Genomic DNA, 16,887 nt, shown 5'->3' with positions numbered 1-16,887 from the left:
ACCGCCCTATTTCAACCACGCCAGTCTGTTGACGTCTGTGTCCTCCACCCAGAGAAACCCTCACTTTGTAAACAGTGACGAAATACTTACGTAACTAAAGAATTTAATGTTAAAAAACATTTTTCTACTCACTGGTTTGGGAGTTACGTGAGTGTGTTCCCCCCCCCCCCCCCTCCTTCTGGCACATGAAAGTACTGAGGTAAAGTCAATAAAGTGAGGCCTGTAAAAACATGTGGTGCACACCTTGTGTCCTTTTAAGGCTTTTACAAAACTAGTAGGTAACTAATGCTATTTTGTCCAAGCTATTCATCACAGTCTGAGAGTCGTGGCTTAAGGCCTGTGCGTCTTATCTCTCCAGCACCTTGTCCAAGAGAACTGTGGAAACAACTCCCTCCTCAAAAACTGGTGGAGAAGAATGCATCTGCTTCTCTTCACGTCTGATAATGAGGAGAAAAGAGGTTCCACCCAAAACATCAGTACGTGTCCGATTCTGCTTTGTTCACCTGCCTTTTTCTTTGGGGTCAAGCATACCGAGGATGTTTCAACACGAGAGTTATGACTAAGCCCGATGGAACATTTCCAGGAGATGAGGAGAAGGATTAACTCCCTCACATTTCTAAAAAATTGCAAAGGTCAAAAGATTTGGTGTGACGCATGAGTTCTTATTTCCTGCTGTCACAATCTCTAGTGTCGGCAGTGCGTCCTCTGTGTTATGACTTTGTTATGACACTAACCCTCAAACAGGAAACTACAGTCAACACGACCAAAGTCATTTATTTGACTGGATGATAATTATTATTTATCCAAATCCCCCCCCCCCCCCCCCAAAAAAAAAACACTTCATTGGAGGTCAGTGACATCTTGTGGTGGAAAATATGAATTACATCCATATGCAAAATGAGTGATGAGGGGTGTAATATGTATGATTATAAAAATAATATTAATGCTACCACATCCTGAATTATACAAACAGTATAGCTTAGTTTTTTAAACATTTATATATTCTATTTGAATACACACATAAACACTCACACACACGCCCCCCTCTTTATATCTATTTTTATGTTTTCTTGTAATGTCTTTGTCATATTCATAACATCAACATTTAAAACTGGAATTAAGCTCTGTATTTAGTTTTATTCTATTTTGTCAAAAATCTTCACAAGGCTTTGTAAAACAAAATAAGGCTGATTGTGAGTCGCTGAAACTGAGGTTAAACCAAGTTGAAAAAATATTTTTATTAATATATTATTATCATATTCTTGAGTCTAGAGGATTTTCCCTGACTGGCATCAAAACCTGAGCTGCTGTTCCAAAGGCAGCGACCACAGCGCCATCTAGCGGACGTGATGCAACATGAGCCGCCAGTATCACCAGGAAGAAGCAGCACGAGAAGATGGAGAGAACAACTGGAACTGATGTGGAACCTCAAATCCAAAGTGGTCAACGTTAAATATCTCTGACCTCCACTATGTGACGGCGAAACTACAAACGGTTCCACACGTCATTTAACACTCGCACCTGAAATAGAACACGCAACACATCATACAGAATGATTACAGCCATTTTAAAGCAGTTAAGTCAGTTATCACCTCGCTAGCAATTACCAGTGGCTGTGTGTGTGTGAGCGCCCGATCGAGCTCTGGATGACTGAGCCTGTCTCCCTTCAACTCAGGGTCAGTCAGGCTCCTCCCGTCAATCACTCATAAATTGCACCTCTCTTTCAATGAAGTGTCCAGAACAACCATTAAGATGTGTTTAACTGGTCGGCTGCAGCTGCCCAGTGATCCGCTGGAGACGTCTCAGGTGTGAACTGCACGACTCTGATGGAAAACACTGCAGACGGATTTCTCATCGTAGAAAAACCTTTAAAGAGGTCCAGTGTGTAAGATTCAGATGAAAGGGACCTGTGGGCAGAAGTTGAATATAAAATAATCCTAGTGATGTTTTCACTTGTGAGTCTCCCTGTACAACCTACAGTAAAAAGTACACAGCTTATGTAACCATCATGTTTTATACCTCTCATGTGTCTGGAGACAGATCACTGAGGCGTCTTCCAGCTTCCGTCCTCGTGCCAAACACACGATTCACGTCTGCTTCTGAAATATGGATATTTAATGGGCATGAGGCACGTGTAGCATCAGATGCCTCCGTGCTCTGGTAATTGAAAAGGCCTCGGCTTTGTGCTGCCGGGGAAAAACCAGTGGGCTGCCATGACAACTGGAAATCTGCCATAGTAACAGCGGGTGTCGGATGGTAGTGTGCAAACAATTAATCTACATGACACATACATTATTATTCTGTCAACAACATGAGGAGTGCTACACGAGAAATCCAGAGTGTGTTTTCAGCAAAACTTTATTTTTCAGTGCATGAAGGAAACACCATGTCAAGCTCGTGGCCCGTCCTCTTTCAATCCATTTTTAAATATTTTCTCAGGTTTTTTTTGTACATAAAAAAATAATGGAGCGATATAATATACCTCTATTTTTTTTTTCTCTCTCCCCGAAAGAGCACTCAGCGAGTATTTATAAAGGTGCTGTACAATGTACAAACATTTACATCTACCGTCTACCTACAGAATGTAGAAGAGACCACAAGGATTGTTTTTTTCTAATGAGGCGATGCAAGGCCACAGTATGACACAGAGATGAGATATAAAACTATTGAAAGTAAACGTGGAGGAGGAGGAGGAGGAGAAGGAGGAGGAGGAGGAGGAGGAGGAGGAGGAGGAGGAGGAGGAGGAAGAGGAGGAGGAGGAGGAGGAGGAGGAGGAGGAGGAGGAGGACGTTGTCTGATCCTGGACCAGAGTGAACCGCCTGTACCCGACGATCACGGCTGGATTCACTCGTTCAAGCCACCGAACTATTGCACAGAAAACCTGCCACTGATTGGCTCACAGCTCATCCTCCTGTGATTCTTAACCTGAAAACTCCCTCGTCCAATCACAGACTCTCACCACAGACCTTTATCCACCGTTTGTCTGTCACTGATATCGACTTTATCACACATGTGCGTGACACTGAGTTCCCTGAGCTCATCTGAATACGTCTTTATCTCATAAATATGCCAGTGTATTTCATTTATTAACAGCAGATGCTCGATAAAGAATCCCACTTTGAGAACCACAGACTATAAATAAAGATGGACGACAAGGTTTCACTTCCTCCCATGATCCAAAAGTGAAGCCAAACAACTCGGTCAGCCAAAGTTGACCGAGTTGGTTGCCCGCAGGTCTCCGCACACGGACTGAAAAGCATCGGCTTTCGTCTTTTTAATTTAGAGACGCTTCAGCTTCCCTTATGAGGAGAAGTCGTGTCGTCCATCTTTATGTGAAGTTTTGTGTCTAGAACCAATTGTTTATCTTTCAATACATTTAAGAATCTCTGATATCCTGCTGTGAACCAGCAACATACTTAATATCTCAGTAAACAGTAAACCAGCACATCGCTCTAAACTCTGTTGTCCTTCAAGCTACCCCGGCACATAATCACACTGCAGGACCGACAAACACACACATATGCATCTTAATTTGTCTTTTCTTGATAGGATAAAGTAAAATGACTGGGGGGGCTGAAAACTTGCACAGAATTATATTATTTGAAAATTTGGCCTTTAACAGTGAACATGTTAAGAAAAAAAAAGAAACATCTTTTTAAAGTTTTTGAATTATAGTAGCAATAAAAAATGGAAATTAATTGGTAGCAAGTCAACATCACAAATTAAATACAACTCATGGTCATTCTGTATCTGTTATGCTACAAGGGCAGATGCAGTGCAATGAAATTCAATAGATATCTTTAAAGTTAGAATCTGCAAATATGACACATTCAAATATATATATATATATATTTATATATAATATTTCACAATGAGACACATTTTGAGCGACTGCAAACCTTCGGTACGGTGGTTTGCATGTTACCTATACAGTTCATGAACTACAAAGACCCATAGTAACTCCTACCACTGAAGTACATTGGAAATAGGGTGAGAGCTCAAATAACATGGGACAAATCTTTGAAGTCTATATCAAAATGTGGAATGGCTTGGTACGGCTACATATACATATATTTATCTATTATCTCAATAAGTTACACACTGGTTGGTTATTGTACACAATGGTAAACAAGATCTCAAACCACAAGTTTCTGGTCTTTTTAACGATACTGTTATTTTTTTTCGTTTGCTTTAATGGAGGAGAGTCGCGTCTACAACCATAGAACAGTCTAGAGTCCCCCGGTAAAGTGAACGCTTGCTGGGTTGCATTTGAAATCGGAGAGTGGGAGTTATAAACAAGGAAAGAGGATCATCGTCAGTGATGTGCAGAACACGTGCAGTAAACAAACAGAAGGACCGACTGCATGCAGCTGAGATTTAAAAAATAACTGTTTAAGAAAAAGAAGACAGAGTCCAAAAATGTCCCACAATGAGACCGAGAGAGAGCAAAATGAAATCCTGGATGACAGTCACAGTTGGTGTTTACTACAGGCGAGAGGCGAGGGGGCCCTTCTCCCTTTCTTTGCATATGGGTCGTTGCATTGTGATGGAGGGAAAAGCGCTGTTGGTAGTTCCACAGGAGACTCCCAGGATTGGCACATATCTGTATTTTCACATTTCAAAGTGTCCTGGCTGACCAAACGTCCCCGAGCCGCAGTCCCACGTCAAAGAGGCCGAGGCCGTGGACGAGGCAGGGGTCGAGCTGCTACATGTGATGTCTCAGGACTCCCCAAAAGGAAAAGGAACAAAAGAAACTGGTTGCAGTAATAGTTTTCTGCATTTTATGGAAGAACTGAGAGAAAACAATCCACTGTTTAATATTCCGGGTGACTGTATATGTTTTTACCATCACAAAGGCTCCCGGAGAACCTCGGCCTGGGAGAGGATTCTGGCTGAGCTGGGCACTTTCCAGGGGCCGGGGCTGATAGGTCCCCCCGGGCTCTGCGGGGTCCCTGGGACACTGTCTACAGCGTCCTGTCGTCCTTTGGCCTCTCTGGGCGAAACCACAGAAACCTTTCTACCCTGCGCGTCTTTGAACGACAACAGGGTTTCTCTTTTGCCGTTTGTCGTCTCTCTATCTCGGCTCCTGTCTCCCGGAGGTTTGCTCTTGTCCTGAGCGTCTCTCCGCCCTGAGTCTTTCCCTGTTCCTTTCTCGCTGTCCCTGGCTGCAGGAGGCGAGGATCTGAGGCGGTGGGTTTCTCCCCCCACTCTCCTTTTGAAACTGACTTGCTCAGGCCTCAACTTCTCCTCTTTCCCTTCCTTTTCTTTTCCTAGTGAGTATCGCCTCGTCTCAATACCCCCCCCATTGCCGTTTTTCCTCTCGTGATTCAAGCTCTCTCTGCTGGAGGAGTCTTTCCCTGTCCCTTTCTCGCTGTCCCTGGCTGAATGAGGCGAGGATCTGAGGCGGTGAGTTTCTCCCCCCACTCTCCTTTTGAAACTGACTTGCTCAGGCCTCACCTTCTCCCCTCTCCCTTCCATCTCTTTTCCTAGTGAGTGTCGCCTCGTCTCAAGACCCCCCCCATTGCCGTTCTTCTTCTCGTGATTCAAGCTCTCTCTGCTGGAGGAGTCTTTGAGTCTCATCTGAGGCCCTCGCTGCTGTCCCACCTGAGAAGGCCTCCTCATGATCGTGGATTCGGCTTTTGTTTGTGTGTGAGACGTCCTGTTCCCGCTCGGCACTTCTTCTCGCGCCCGACTCTCCGTCTTCGTGGGACCGTGAAGTTGCTCTTTGGCTTTAGGAAATGTCTCCCCTGTTTTCTTTGGGCTGCTTAGCTCTCTGGAGTCTTTTGTGGGCCTGGTCCTCTTGTAGAACTTCACATGCTCGGGGGAGGGGTGAGAATGCCTTGTGACCTCCTCGTCGGCGCCCTCATCACTCTCCTCCACGGAGCTTAAACCCCGGCTGCCGCTGCCACTGCTGCTGCGGGGCTTGAGGCCCTGTGGGGACAGGGTGCTCCAGCTGGAGGAACGTCTCAGTTTGCTGGAGAAGGGTGGGGACACGAAGACGGGAGCCCCGGCGGAGTATGGAGAGGTCTGGGGTGATGTGTCAGAGAAAAACACCTCGCTGGAGTAGCTTGTGGATGAAATGAATTTTTGATCGCGTTGACCTGCAAGAAAATAAATAACGTTTTTAACATGTAGACTCCTCGTGCAGACAAATCAGATGCACCACACAGAAGACTGAGAGAGGATTGAAAACTTTATAATTTAGAGGTTAAAAGAGGTGAAAACAAGTGAGAAACAAATTACCAAGGTAAAAGAGAAGAGGCCAGTAAAAGCAGTGAAGATGTTAGTGTTGGTGCTCAGTGTAGTAGCACACAGTGGAGGAAGCTGTACTACCTGCATCGGGGGCAAGAGAAGAAGAAGAGCCAAAAGGAAGCAGATGGTTAGAGGGTTAATGAACACGTTAAAAAAACAATTAACTCAGCAACGAAAGCACAATTAAATCAATGAGGGAGGGAGGGAAGTCTTTACCATTAGCTTAACATTAGGATTTAAGGATTCAGCATTTATTTAACTCTGGTCAGCATCATCTGTGAATATGAACATCTGGCCTGGTTTAGCTTAGCTTAGCTTTCAGATAGGAAAGTCTTAAGGGGAAAAAAGCTATGTGAACAATGGACCTACAAAAACACAGAAAGCTCAGGAATAGAATGTATCTGGTTTGTGTCATAAAAACTGGGAAACTACTGCACTGTGGTTTAACGCCTCCGCCAACCAGTGCAGTATTAACAGACTTATATGAGGTCACTGTGCTCTTTGACCCCCCCAAATCGAATCAGCTCATGTTTGAGTCCAAGTGAAATTTGTTCCAAATTTGAAGATAATCCCTCTTAGCGATCTCAAGATAACATGTTCACAACAACTGAACAGGAACTACACTGGTGCAGAGGCATTAAAGTGACACGTTGTGGGTTTTATGGGAATGAATGTGTTCCAAATGAAGTCCAAACCACATTAAATATAAAAAAAGTGAGCTAAACTCTTGCCGTTCTCCTTATTGCACAGTGAATCTCTCATTGCATAACCGGGTTGAAGCCAGCACTTACTTCCATCTTGAGCCAGGCCTGCTCCGGGACGCAGCAGCAGCGCCACTTTGTTTCCCCCGGCCTGGATCAGCTCAATAGCCCGTGTATGAGAGATGCCACGAGCCGGCTCTCCATTAATCTCCACTATCTCATCCCCAACCTGTCAGTGGAGCAGGAAACGCAGTTATTACACAGAGACACACCTTCCCAGGCTCAGCTCCACTCTGCTGAGCACACAAACTCACACATGCAGAAGCCGTGTGCGGACAAACAAGCATACATAATCAAAGAATCTAAATGACACACCCGCACACACACACACACACGCAGACACACACAGCCTTGTAATCCCCTGGAGGTAGCCGCTATTATTGGAGATGACAGAATAACTCAGGGTAAAGCGTGTAAACATGTCAGTCTGTTCGACTCTAATCAGTGTTGACGTCCCTCACCACCCTGGGATAGGCAGAGTCATGCCCAGAGATCATAGTCTGGAAAAGCTCAGATTGATTCCAGCTTGGAGCCTCTACTCTGTCCCTGCACGGCACCCAGTCTCATCCCAATAACAACACTGTGACCATTTCAGCTCCATTTGGAAATTATGATTCTGCAACACCTCCTCCACAGAGAGACCGAGTACAGTCAGGGTCGGACTCAAGGACACTTGAGTGAAAGAGGGACGTTCGAGAACATGGAGGCTTGAACCTGGACGGATGGATATAAAGAAACAAAACTAACCTGAAGGGCACTCAGCCCCGGCCCCACGGTCTCCTTATGAAACCACATTCATTAGATACAGATTTTTTATTTGAATTGCACACACTCATAAATATCAGTCCCCTACACAAGGTACTAGAAACTACTTTCATCAGGATGCATTAATAAATTATTCTAAAGAGAAATCAACTTAAATGTTCAAGACAATCTGAGGACCCTGATCGAGAGCTGCACTGAAACAACATCCTTCCACAAAGTTTTTAGAAAATATATCCTGTAGCTTTTGCTTAATCTTACTATCTAACAGACAACAACCATGGTGATCCATCCTGTAGATATTGTGTAATCCCACTAACCAGCAGACATGAAAACACAACCTTCTTAGCGGAGGTAAAGAGACGAAGGGAAGAAACAGTTCTCAAAGAAAACACAATGGAATTCCTCTCTTCTACATAAACGAGAGGAGAAAACCCCCCCCCCCCTCCCCCAAATAATAAATTGAATAAACCTCAGATCACTTTGCTAATTCAAGAACTGCCGACACATCATAGCTGGAGGCCTCGGCGGCATCACACCCTCCGCACCGTAACTGGCAGTTACTGAAACACAATTAATTAGTTTAATCTCCGGTGCGTTCAGCCAACAGAAATCACATTTTCTCTGATTTACCTCTGAATTCGATCTCAGCAGTGTGATGTCTTTGCATTACAGCACATCGCACCGTGGCTAACGATGTTTGCGTGAGACCACGAGATGAGCCCAGCAATGAACTGACTGTTATCTGAGCCAGTAGCATCCAGTATGGAGTTGTTTTCAACTTGTTTCCATCTGTCTCCAGTTTCTGGCCAAGATTGAGAGATGCCAACAATTACGGGGTAGCTCTGAACTAATTCTACGACCCCCCCGGAACTCTCCTGTCGACTCACCAACAGCTCAGAATTCAAACAAAAGTCTTCTGCGTGTAGAAATGAACAAAAGTACTAATAAACAATAAATATACGCAACATAAAGACTGATGAAGGAACAGAAGGACAATACAGGGGGGTGGCGTCAAACACTTCTATGCACTAGATGAGTCTAAGGCCAGTTTATATAAATGTGGTTTCATATTGTTGGAGCCACATTGTTATAATAATCAATGTTTCTGCTCAAACTGCATTTTCAGCTCTCCATCCAACACTGGTGGCCTCCTCTATGCATCTCAATTTACATGCGTGGTCTATGATCCCATTCACAATCAACATCTGAGCAAAAGAAAACTTATATTGGTGTTTGACTTAACTTCAGAACGAAAAACAAATTTGAAATAATTGTTAATGTGCAAGCAGCCTTCAACGGAATTAATTTGCAATCCTGGCGGTGCATGAACTCAAATCAGACTCGGTTAAAAACTGAATATGAAAGTAACAAATATTCATAAAGAAAAGCGTAAGAATATATGAGAGATTTAATAAATGAAGTAAATAAATAACAAATGAACGATATTAGCTCTAAAAATCAGCAGGTTTTTACATTCAAGTCTCTCAGATTGTCTCACATTTTTTTGAAATCCAGCATAAACAGTCTTCCCCTGTTCAGAGTTGAGTTGAAAACAGATTGACGGTTATGAACATCATTGCAGTATCATTATAGTGATAAGTATTGTATTTACAGGAGCACTCACATGGATTCTTCCATCGATCTGAGCGGCTCCGTCCTCCGCGAGTCTCAGGATGTACAGGCCCATGTTGTACTCTGTCCCCCCCCGAAGGCTGAAGCCGAAGCCCAGAGGTCCCCGCTCCAGCTCCACCGTCAGACAACCCTGAGCAGGCAGGAAGAACACACTCAGACCCACACACAGTATATCCTATATGTTCAGTTAGAAGGGTAAACAGGGTTCAAACACATTTTGACCAATGGATTTCCAGGAGTTTTCAATTACTTTAAAACCCAATTTCCATGACCGAACATTTTGTGAAATCTCGGTGTATACAGGAAAAAGTGACAAAATGTAGTATTTAGACTAACAATGAGAATTCTAAGGCATAGAGTATACCTTAAATGACACAAACCCAAATATGCCTGCTTATACTTTGAGCTTTTTTCTTTAAAAGCATAAGAATTATAATTTTTTTTTATTTAAATGCGTAAATGAATGACATTAAAATATGAATATAACAGATTTCCATTACTTTTCCAAAACTTTGGGGATTTGATTTTTTTCCATGACTTTTCCAGGCCTGGAAAAACCCATTTTAAAATGCCAGGACTTTTCCAGGTTTGTCATGACCGTAGGAACCCTGGATTAACTATTTACGAGAAACCTTCATGTTTAAAAACTGCTCGTGTGCGTTTAACAGAGAATTTTCTCAGAGTTCAATTGATGTCTCATCAGATTCTTGAGAGTTTTCTATCGATTAAATAAAATGCCCTGAAGGATTCTCACTCTTCTCAGAATAGTTTCATCCTTTTCTCTGTATTGATTCTCAAGTTGCATTATTTGAACCTAACAATAAACACAGTATGTATGTATCCGACGTACCTGTGCACTAAAAGCTAAGAGCTCCAGAACAGAGACAACACTGTGTTATAGAGTTTCATACAGAAGATCGCAGTTTGTGTTCCCCCTACACACAAACAAACACTTTGCCCGCAGCGGCTTTGACCTTCAGATAAATCGGCAGGACAAAGCACCGCGGAGGGAATCAGGGTATTACTGTTACCTGGTTGGGTCCCGTCACACACAGGGTCCCCTGCTCGCTGAGGGGAAGCGTTTTGTGGTCGGACCAGTTGAGTCCGTCCCTCTTCTCCTCCAGGTCCAGGTTAAAACTGAAGCACACAAACAAACACGTGTCTTTCCCTCAGTAACACACGCTGCAGGCCACGACTATGAAAAAGCCATTATGCAAAACATCAAATCGAATTCAATGCTGGGTGTTAAATGGAAGGGAGCTGCTTTTCATTAAAATGTATATATGGATATTTAATTCTGTGCTGCAAATGTTCTATACTGTACACATTATTGTTTTTTTGTGTTTATTACACTGGTGTGTTTGTTGAAAGTAATTTTCTCTTGTTGTTTGCTCGGAGGGCAACGCTCCCGCTTTCCCTCTTTGTCGTGCTGAGTGCAATTACAGAGGATGTTTGTCTCGACTCTGACCGAGGAGGCAGCGACATCGTGTTAATATCATCGTAAACACAACACAACACAACGTTCCAGTTTTAGATGAAGTTTGTGTCTGCTCGCGTGTGAACCTCCTCACATCACAAATGGGAGAGAGAGTGTTTAGTGAAAGTACATGTTGATCCCTTGGGGTAAATGTTACACTTCTGAGTCCACAAACTGCAAACAGAACACTAACGGACCTCTATGGTGTACAGAGGCCGGCCCACATGGATTTTTGGGAGGCAGTGTTGTGAAACTACTGATCTGGATGGATCGATATATGCATAAATTGGCAATGATTCCTAAAACCCATCAATCCATAGTCTTCTGCTCCTTCTGGCTCCGGTCACAGGGGCAGCCGGCCAATAGGACACTCCAGACGTCCTTCCCAGGAGCCTCAGTTTCCGGCTCCTCCTGGGGGATCCTGAGGCGTCCCCAGGCCAGATGAGGATATTTAATCCCTCCAGCGAGTTCTGGGTCGACCCTGCAGACTTCTAATGGGAGTCCCTCTGGAGGCGTCCATGACTAGATGCCTGGACCACCTCAACTATCCTCTTTTAACTTGAAGGAGCTCGAGGATGTCTGATCTCCTCACCCGATATTTCTCAGGCGGAGCCCAGACACCCCCCGATGGAGAAAACTCATTTGTCCGCTTGAATTCACAATCTCCTTCTTTCAGTCACTACCCAGAGTTCCTGAGCATAACTGAAGGTTGGAACGTAGATCAATACTATACAACGACCTATTAAATTAAATCATATTGGCCAATAATATCATATACATATAAATAAATCAGTCTCTGGGCTTAAGGGCCGGTGAGTTAAAATCCACCATTCTGATGAGTGACAGCTTTATTTTTTTTCACTTTCATTTTGGATCCTTACCGCTCGTCCTGAAGTGCTGACCTTGAACCCATGACCCTGTGCTGCAGAGCCGGGCTCTGTTTGGCTGAACTCGCTCCAGACGGAGGGCCGTGGTATTCTGGAACACATGTTCATATTTCAGCAAATCAGTTTGAAGTGTTCAGATGGAGTCAATCTAAATCAAATTTAAAAGTATTATTAATATACTTGAAGTCATGATAGATACATTTTATCTTCATTTATTTTTCATTCACTCAATACCTCAATTTGGAATCATGATACTGAATTATTCGAAGCTTCTTATCATCACCAGGATTAATTGCATTGAATCCCCTGACTCCTCATTTCCCTCTTGCAGACAATAAGGTTTAAGAATCAGATCTCAGTATTGTGGTAAATGCAGATGTGGCGACGCCAGGAGCTAAACTCACCGTCCTCTGGAACAACGGTTAGAGTGACCACGTTGCCGGCCTCCTTGATGAGCTGCACGATGTCATTGTGCGAGAGCTCGATGATGGAGCGCCCGTTGACCGCCGAGATGCGATCTCCCACGTGCAGCAGGCCGCAGCGGTCGGTGGGACTGCCTTCGATGATTCGGCCAATCTTGTGCGGGATAACTGAGAAAGGCAGATATCAGGAGGAAAGAGAGATGTATTTGAAATGTATTCATAAGCCGAACACAATAGACTGAGTGGACCAGAGAACTGCTTTGTTCTGGTTTAAATAAACCACTCCCATATAAGTATTTCATCTGTGCCTCCATGAACAGGGTTGTACCATTAAATAAACAGCAGTACTGTGCTCAAATATTTCATAAGTACCTAGATTAAACAATAATGCTGCATATTATAAGGTATTGAATTGTTTCATAACATTTGCATCCTGTGCCCAATAAGTCGTCCTCCCGTTGTCTATATATTGTAGATATGGAGCATTTAATGAAGATTTTATTATATTTTTTACCTTTAGAAAGTGAGTTTGGATGTGGATTAGGATCTTAATGGTTACATTTCATACTTGTATAATATAAGAACGAACAACATCAAAAACATTTGTTTAAAATATTAATTTCAGAACTATCCTGCGTAAGAAAAGAGATGCAGCCACTTGGCTCTCACCTCCGAGCGGCGGTCGGCTCTTGGACGTGAGGATGACGAAGCCGAATCCCTCGATATCTTTGCGGTGGAGCGTGATGTCAAAGGACTCGTGGTCCAGAGCGCTGGGCATCGGCAGGCGAGGTAGCTTGGGGGAACCGTTCACCAGCACTGGAGTCATTTCCAGAACCTCCTCATCTGTGGCATCTGATGTGAAGATAACACAGATGTTGATAAATGTGAGATCCACAAATCGTCAAATCCATAACTGCAGCTCATTTCGAGATTTCCGTTGTGCTCACAAACACTTTCTTTTAAACGTCTACTGGATCTGTGCTCAAGCTCACTTCTGAGTTCCTCCTCTATTTTTACCACCCACATCTATTTTTAACAAACTGCTGTTGCTCCTGTCAAATATAAAATGCATCACTCCCTCGGTGTCTGAGGATGTTTCTCAGCAGAGCCCTGAGAGAGTCTGGCCGCTCAAGGCAAACCAGTTGATCTGGACTCACTGGGCTGTGTTGGTTGTTTCTCACCTCTGTAGATGACCTTTCTTCGCACGGTCAGCATCACTTGACCGTTTCGGGCGGCGTTGGTCATCAGATCCAACACCTGCTTGTGAGAGCGACCTTTCACCATCACACCGTCGATGCCGATGAGCTCGTCCCCAGCTCGCAGGCGACCGTCCTTCTCGGCAGCTCCGTTGGCCACGATGGCCCCGATGTACACCTGGGGAAACACATTCTGCAGGGAATAGAAACCATATGAATTATTAATGCCATCTAAATCCTTTTGAGCAGGGAGCTATCAAATAACGTTAGCATTCCACGTCCATGGCTTTATTTTAAGTATCAACCCTGAAGTATAATTTTCTCCTAAATTGTTAAAGATCACTTGTGGGGCGCCACAAGGTTCTGTGCTGGGACCCACATTGTTAACATTGAAACATAAGAGATATATGCGACATATCTACTTTATAGAAATGTCGCATCTATAAAGGCTAAAAGCTGAACCAAGAATACAAATATTTTATTCTTGGTTCAGCTTTTTAATTAATTTAAATTTTGTAAAAATATAGAAAATATTGTCTTATGCTTGTTTTTGTAACTATTGCTTTATTTTTTTTGTACCAAATTCCTTGTGAGAATCGAAAATATGGGCCAAAATAAAGAGAATGAATGAAAATATAAGGTATACATGGTTTTATATATGTACTTACTGGTTGCTGTGGACCTTCTCCTCCCAGAACCCGGAAGCCAAAACCTGTTTCAATGTCTCTCTTTAGAAAAACATCTATGTCTTTGGTGTGAGGCTCTGTGGAGGAGTAAGACTCAATCACTGGTGTGTCAAGAGATCAGTTTCCGGTGGAACAGGACATGAGGTCTAAGAAACATCTGAGACAAAGCGTCTGCCTGCACTTACGTCTGCTGTCCAGCAGGGCTTTGGACTTCAGGTACAACTCGGTGGCGTCTCGTTTGGGGGAGTCGATGGAGCGCAGGGTGCTCGTGTTGGAGTGGTACGGCAAGGCCTGGGGCGCCGAGTCGCAGATACCGTCCAGGGTCTCTAGGCTGGCCGTCATTTCCTGTCTCTGGAAAATACAACACGACATCAGATCAGCCAGCCTCTGACATTCATTCGTCTCTGCAGCTCTTTATCCCAGATAAATGGCAGCTAATGGTCGAGATTACCGAAAGCAATAAAGGTCAAGACACTGTCTCTTTTCTTTTTTTTTTTTACATTCACTGTTCTCACTTTACATCCCCCTTGTTGTATTGACAGTTACAAAATGGGGATTTTAATGTAATATATACAATCTACAGGAATAACCATGTCCCCTTGGCTGTGACGGGTCCATTCAGGCATAAAGGGCAAGTTCTTTATCTAAAACAGTTTTATTAATAATACCGATCATATCTAAAGAGGCTCATCCATGCTTCATTACCACTGCAATCCCCTGACAAAAGCCCTAAGAATACAAATAGTGAAAGGAAGTAATTAAGACCGTTTTTCACAGCAAACAAAAGGAGGCGCCCAGAAACATAATCAATATTCAAATTCATTGCTATCATTTAATTCAATGCAACAGAAGCTTAGTGGTTAAGCTGAAGGACAAAAAGCTTTGAAATTAACTTGAAGGATGAGTCCCACAGGGGGAAACAATAGCGAGGAAATGGGAGAAGATTGCTATTTATTTTTTACTCACAGGCTTGAGACTCTTCACAGGCGATGTTTGACCTATGGAAAGACGAGACGAGAGGAGAGTGGTGAGAATGCAGATGTGATTCAAATCAAACTCCCATCACTGACACCACCGGCCACCAGATGGCACTGTCTCTCTGACTGAGAGCGAGCAGAGCATTACAAATAAAACCAGTGAGCTGCTCTAAACGCAGGAGCTGTTCTCACTAAAGAATGCTCCATTAGGGAATACACAAGCATATACGATTAAAGATACATAGAGAGTATAACGGTAGTACATGTGCTGGAGTGCTGGCTGTATGGTTCATGCCCGTGCAGGGCTGCGAGGAGCAGGGTGAGGGCATTAAGAGATTCATGCATATAGTTCAATGACCGATTCCCTCTCTCTCTCCATACAGTACACCCACACGTTCCCTTCACTTCATTTCTTACGGCGCCCTCCTTCCCTCGACCTCCCCTCCGTCAACTCCCTGCATTAACTGGATTAACCAACACAACTCTGGAGCCCACAGCCCTGTGGGGCCGGACCCAGCTCGGCCCGACGAGGGGTTAATGGAGCCTGATGTAAATGTGTGTATGCGTGTGTGGGGGGGGGGGGGGGGGGGGGGGGGACACACAGCAGCATTTTTCCGCTTCACTGTGAAATTCCCGATGCAGCATTAATAGCATTATCCAATCAGAGCCAGTGAACACACCTGAAACACAAACACCCACCACACTCAGTCCGTCCTTTCTCTAGAACCTGATTCACACCAAAATGAGCAGGTACACACAGTTTCTTCTAAAACACGGACAAACCGTCCAAAAAGGTGATTGCCTCTTTTTGCCAGTCGGAGTTTCCCTGTTGATTTCTCGCTCATGTTCCACGTCCCAAACAGGCCGGAGAGCGAGGAGCCCTCTCACCTCGCTCACTGAGTCTCTATTCAGGGGCAGAGGACGCCTGATCTACCCGGCCCATGAAGACCGCCTCCTTCGTGGGCCGGGTAGACCGCGGCCTGAGGGCAGACCTGACTGAGACGGTCGACAGCAGCTCTCCATGATCGGCCTCACCGGCTCGTCTCACCCTTATTGCTGTTGCCTAGCAACAGAGATGGAGTTGGACACGATGAGAAAGTTTTAATGTCCCTTTGCTTATTTTTTTATACCATTAGCTGTTGGGCTGAGTTGAAGCATGACACGCAAGAACTGGACGTCTCGTTGCTAACCGGCGCCATTTACTCTTTGTCTCTGAAGCCGATGAATCCACCCATTGGATATTTTGTTTTCCAGAAAGATGGAGGATGAATTTGTCGGTTGCATTTGAAGAACCTTGACTAGCCTAGTCGCTGCGCTGTGATGCACTTGGTCTCTGAAGGCAGCCTTGGAAGGATGCAGCCCCTGAATTGAGACACAGCTGCCGTCTTGCCAGTGTTGCTTTGACAATACGAAGACAAAACAAACAAGCTGTTGCACGTCGTTCCAAAGAGGTAGGAAAACGTTCATGGCTATTTATTTCGCGAAAGTGCAAAGTTAATCATAACAAGTCAAGGAAGGGGTGCAGCATCAGCGCCCAGGCTGCCAAAATAAAGAAGAAGATATTAACACATTTACCCTGGTGTCATTTTTCATCACAGTCGATCAGGGTTGTTTAAAACCTGGCTCTGCTGCAGAGTCATTTAAACTGGAGTGAATGCCCATTGTATCCATTCCCATTGCAGTGAAAAGCCAGATGGGGGCCAGTGGGTTGTTTGACTGTTTAAAGGGGCTTGAGAATCTGCTCTTCTTCTTTCCCTGATGCCCACCACTCCCAACTCACTTTCAAGGTCAAAAGACCGTCGTCTAATGAGGCTTAAAAGTGCGTCAACTCC

General features: G+C 44.2%; 1 protein-coding gene across 2 annotated transcripts in view; it reads right to left on the bottom strand.

The window, feature by feature from the left end:
- Positions 1-2,340: 2,340 nt before the first annotated feature.
- Positions 2,341-16,887, bottom strand: part of LOC133970389 (membrane-associated guanylate kinase, WW and PDZ domain-containing protein 3) — a 130,254-nt gene continuing 115,707 nt past the window's right edge. Inside the window, exons 11-22 of one of the 2 annotated variants that reach the window (XM_062407199.1) lie at positions 15,045-15,076; positions 14,264-14,429; positions 14,061-14,155; positions 13,378-13,585; positions 12,866-13,048; positions 12,179-12,364; positions 11,769-11,865; positions 10,442-10,547; positions 9,403-9,540; positions 7,044-7,182; positions 6,244-6,333; positions 5,988-6,101 (exon numbers count right to left, since the gene is read on the bottom strand). In XM_062407199.1, the coding sequence (XP_062263183.1) occupies positions 6,284-6,333; positions 7,044-7,182; positions 9,403-9,540; positions 10,442-10,547; positions 11,769-11,865; positions 12,179-12,364; positions 12,866-13,048; positions 13,378-13,585; positions 14,061-14,155; positions 14,264-14,429; positions 15,045-15,076 (1,400 nt within the window). In that variant the 3' untranslated portion in view covers positions 5,988-6,101; positions 6,244-6,283. Of the gene's footprint in view, positions 6,102-6,243; positions 6,334-7,043; positions 7,183-9,402; positions 9,541-10,441; positions 10,548-11,768; positions 11,866-12,178; positions 12,365-12,865; positions 13,049-13,377; positions 13,586-14,060; positions 14,156-14,263; positions 14,430-15,044; positions 15,077-16,887 lie in introns of both variants that reach the window. The other variant, XM_062407191.1, reaches the window with a different exon arrangement.

This window comes from Platichthys flesus, chromosome 2, assembly GCF_949316205.1.
Source record: "Platichthys flesus chromosome 2, fPlaFle2.1, whole genome shotgun sequence".
Classification (NCBI taxonomy): domain Eukaryota; kingdom Metazoa; phylum Chordata; class Actinopteri; order Pleuronectiformes; family Pleuronectidae; genus Platichthys; species Platichthys flesus.
The sequence above is the reverse complement of the archived record's forward strand: the minus strand, read 5'-3'. Positions and strand labels throughout refer to the sequence as shown.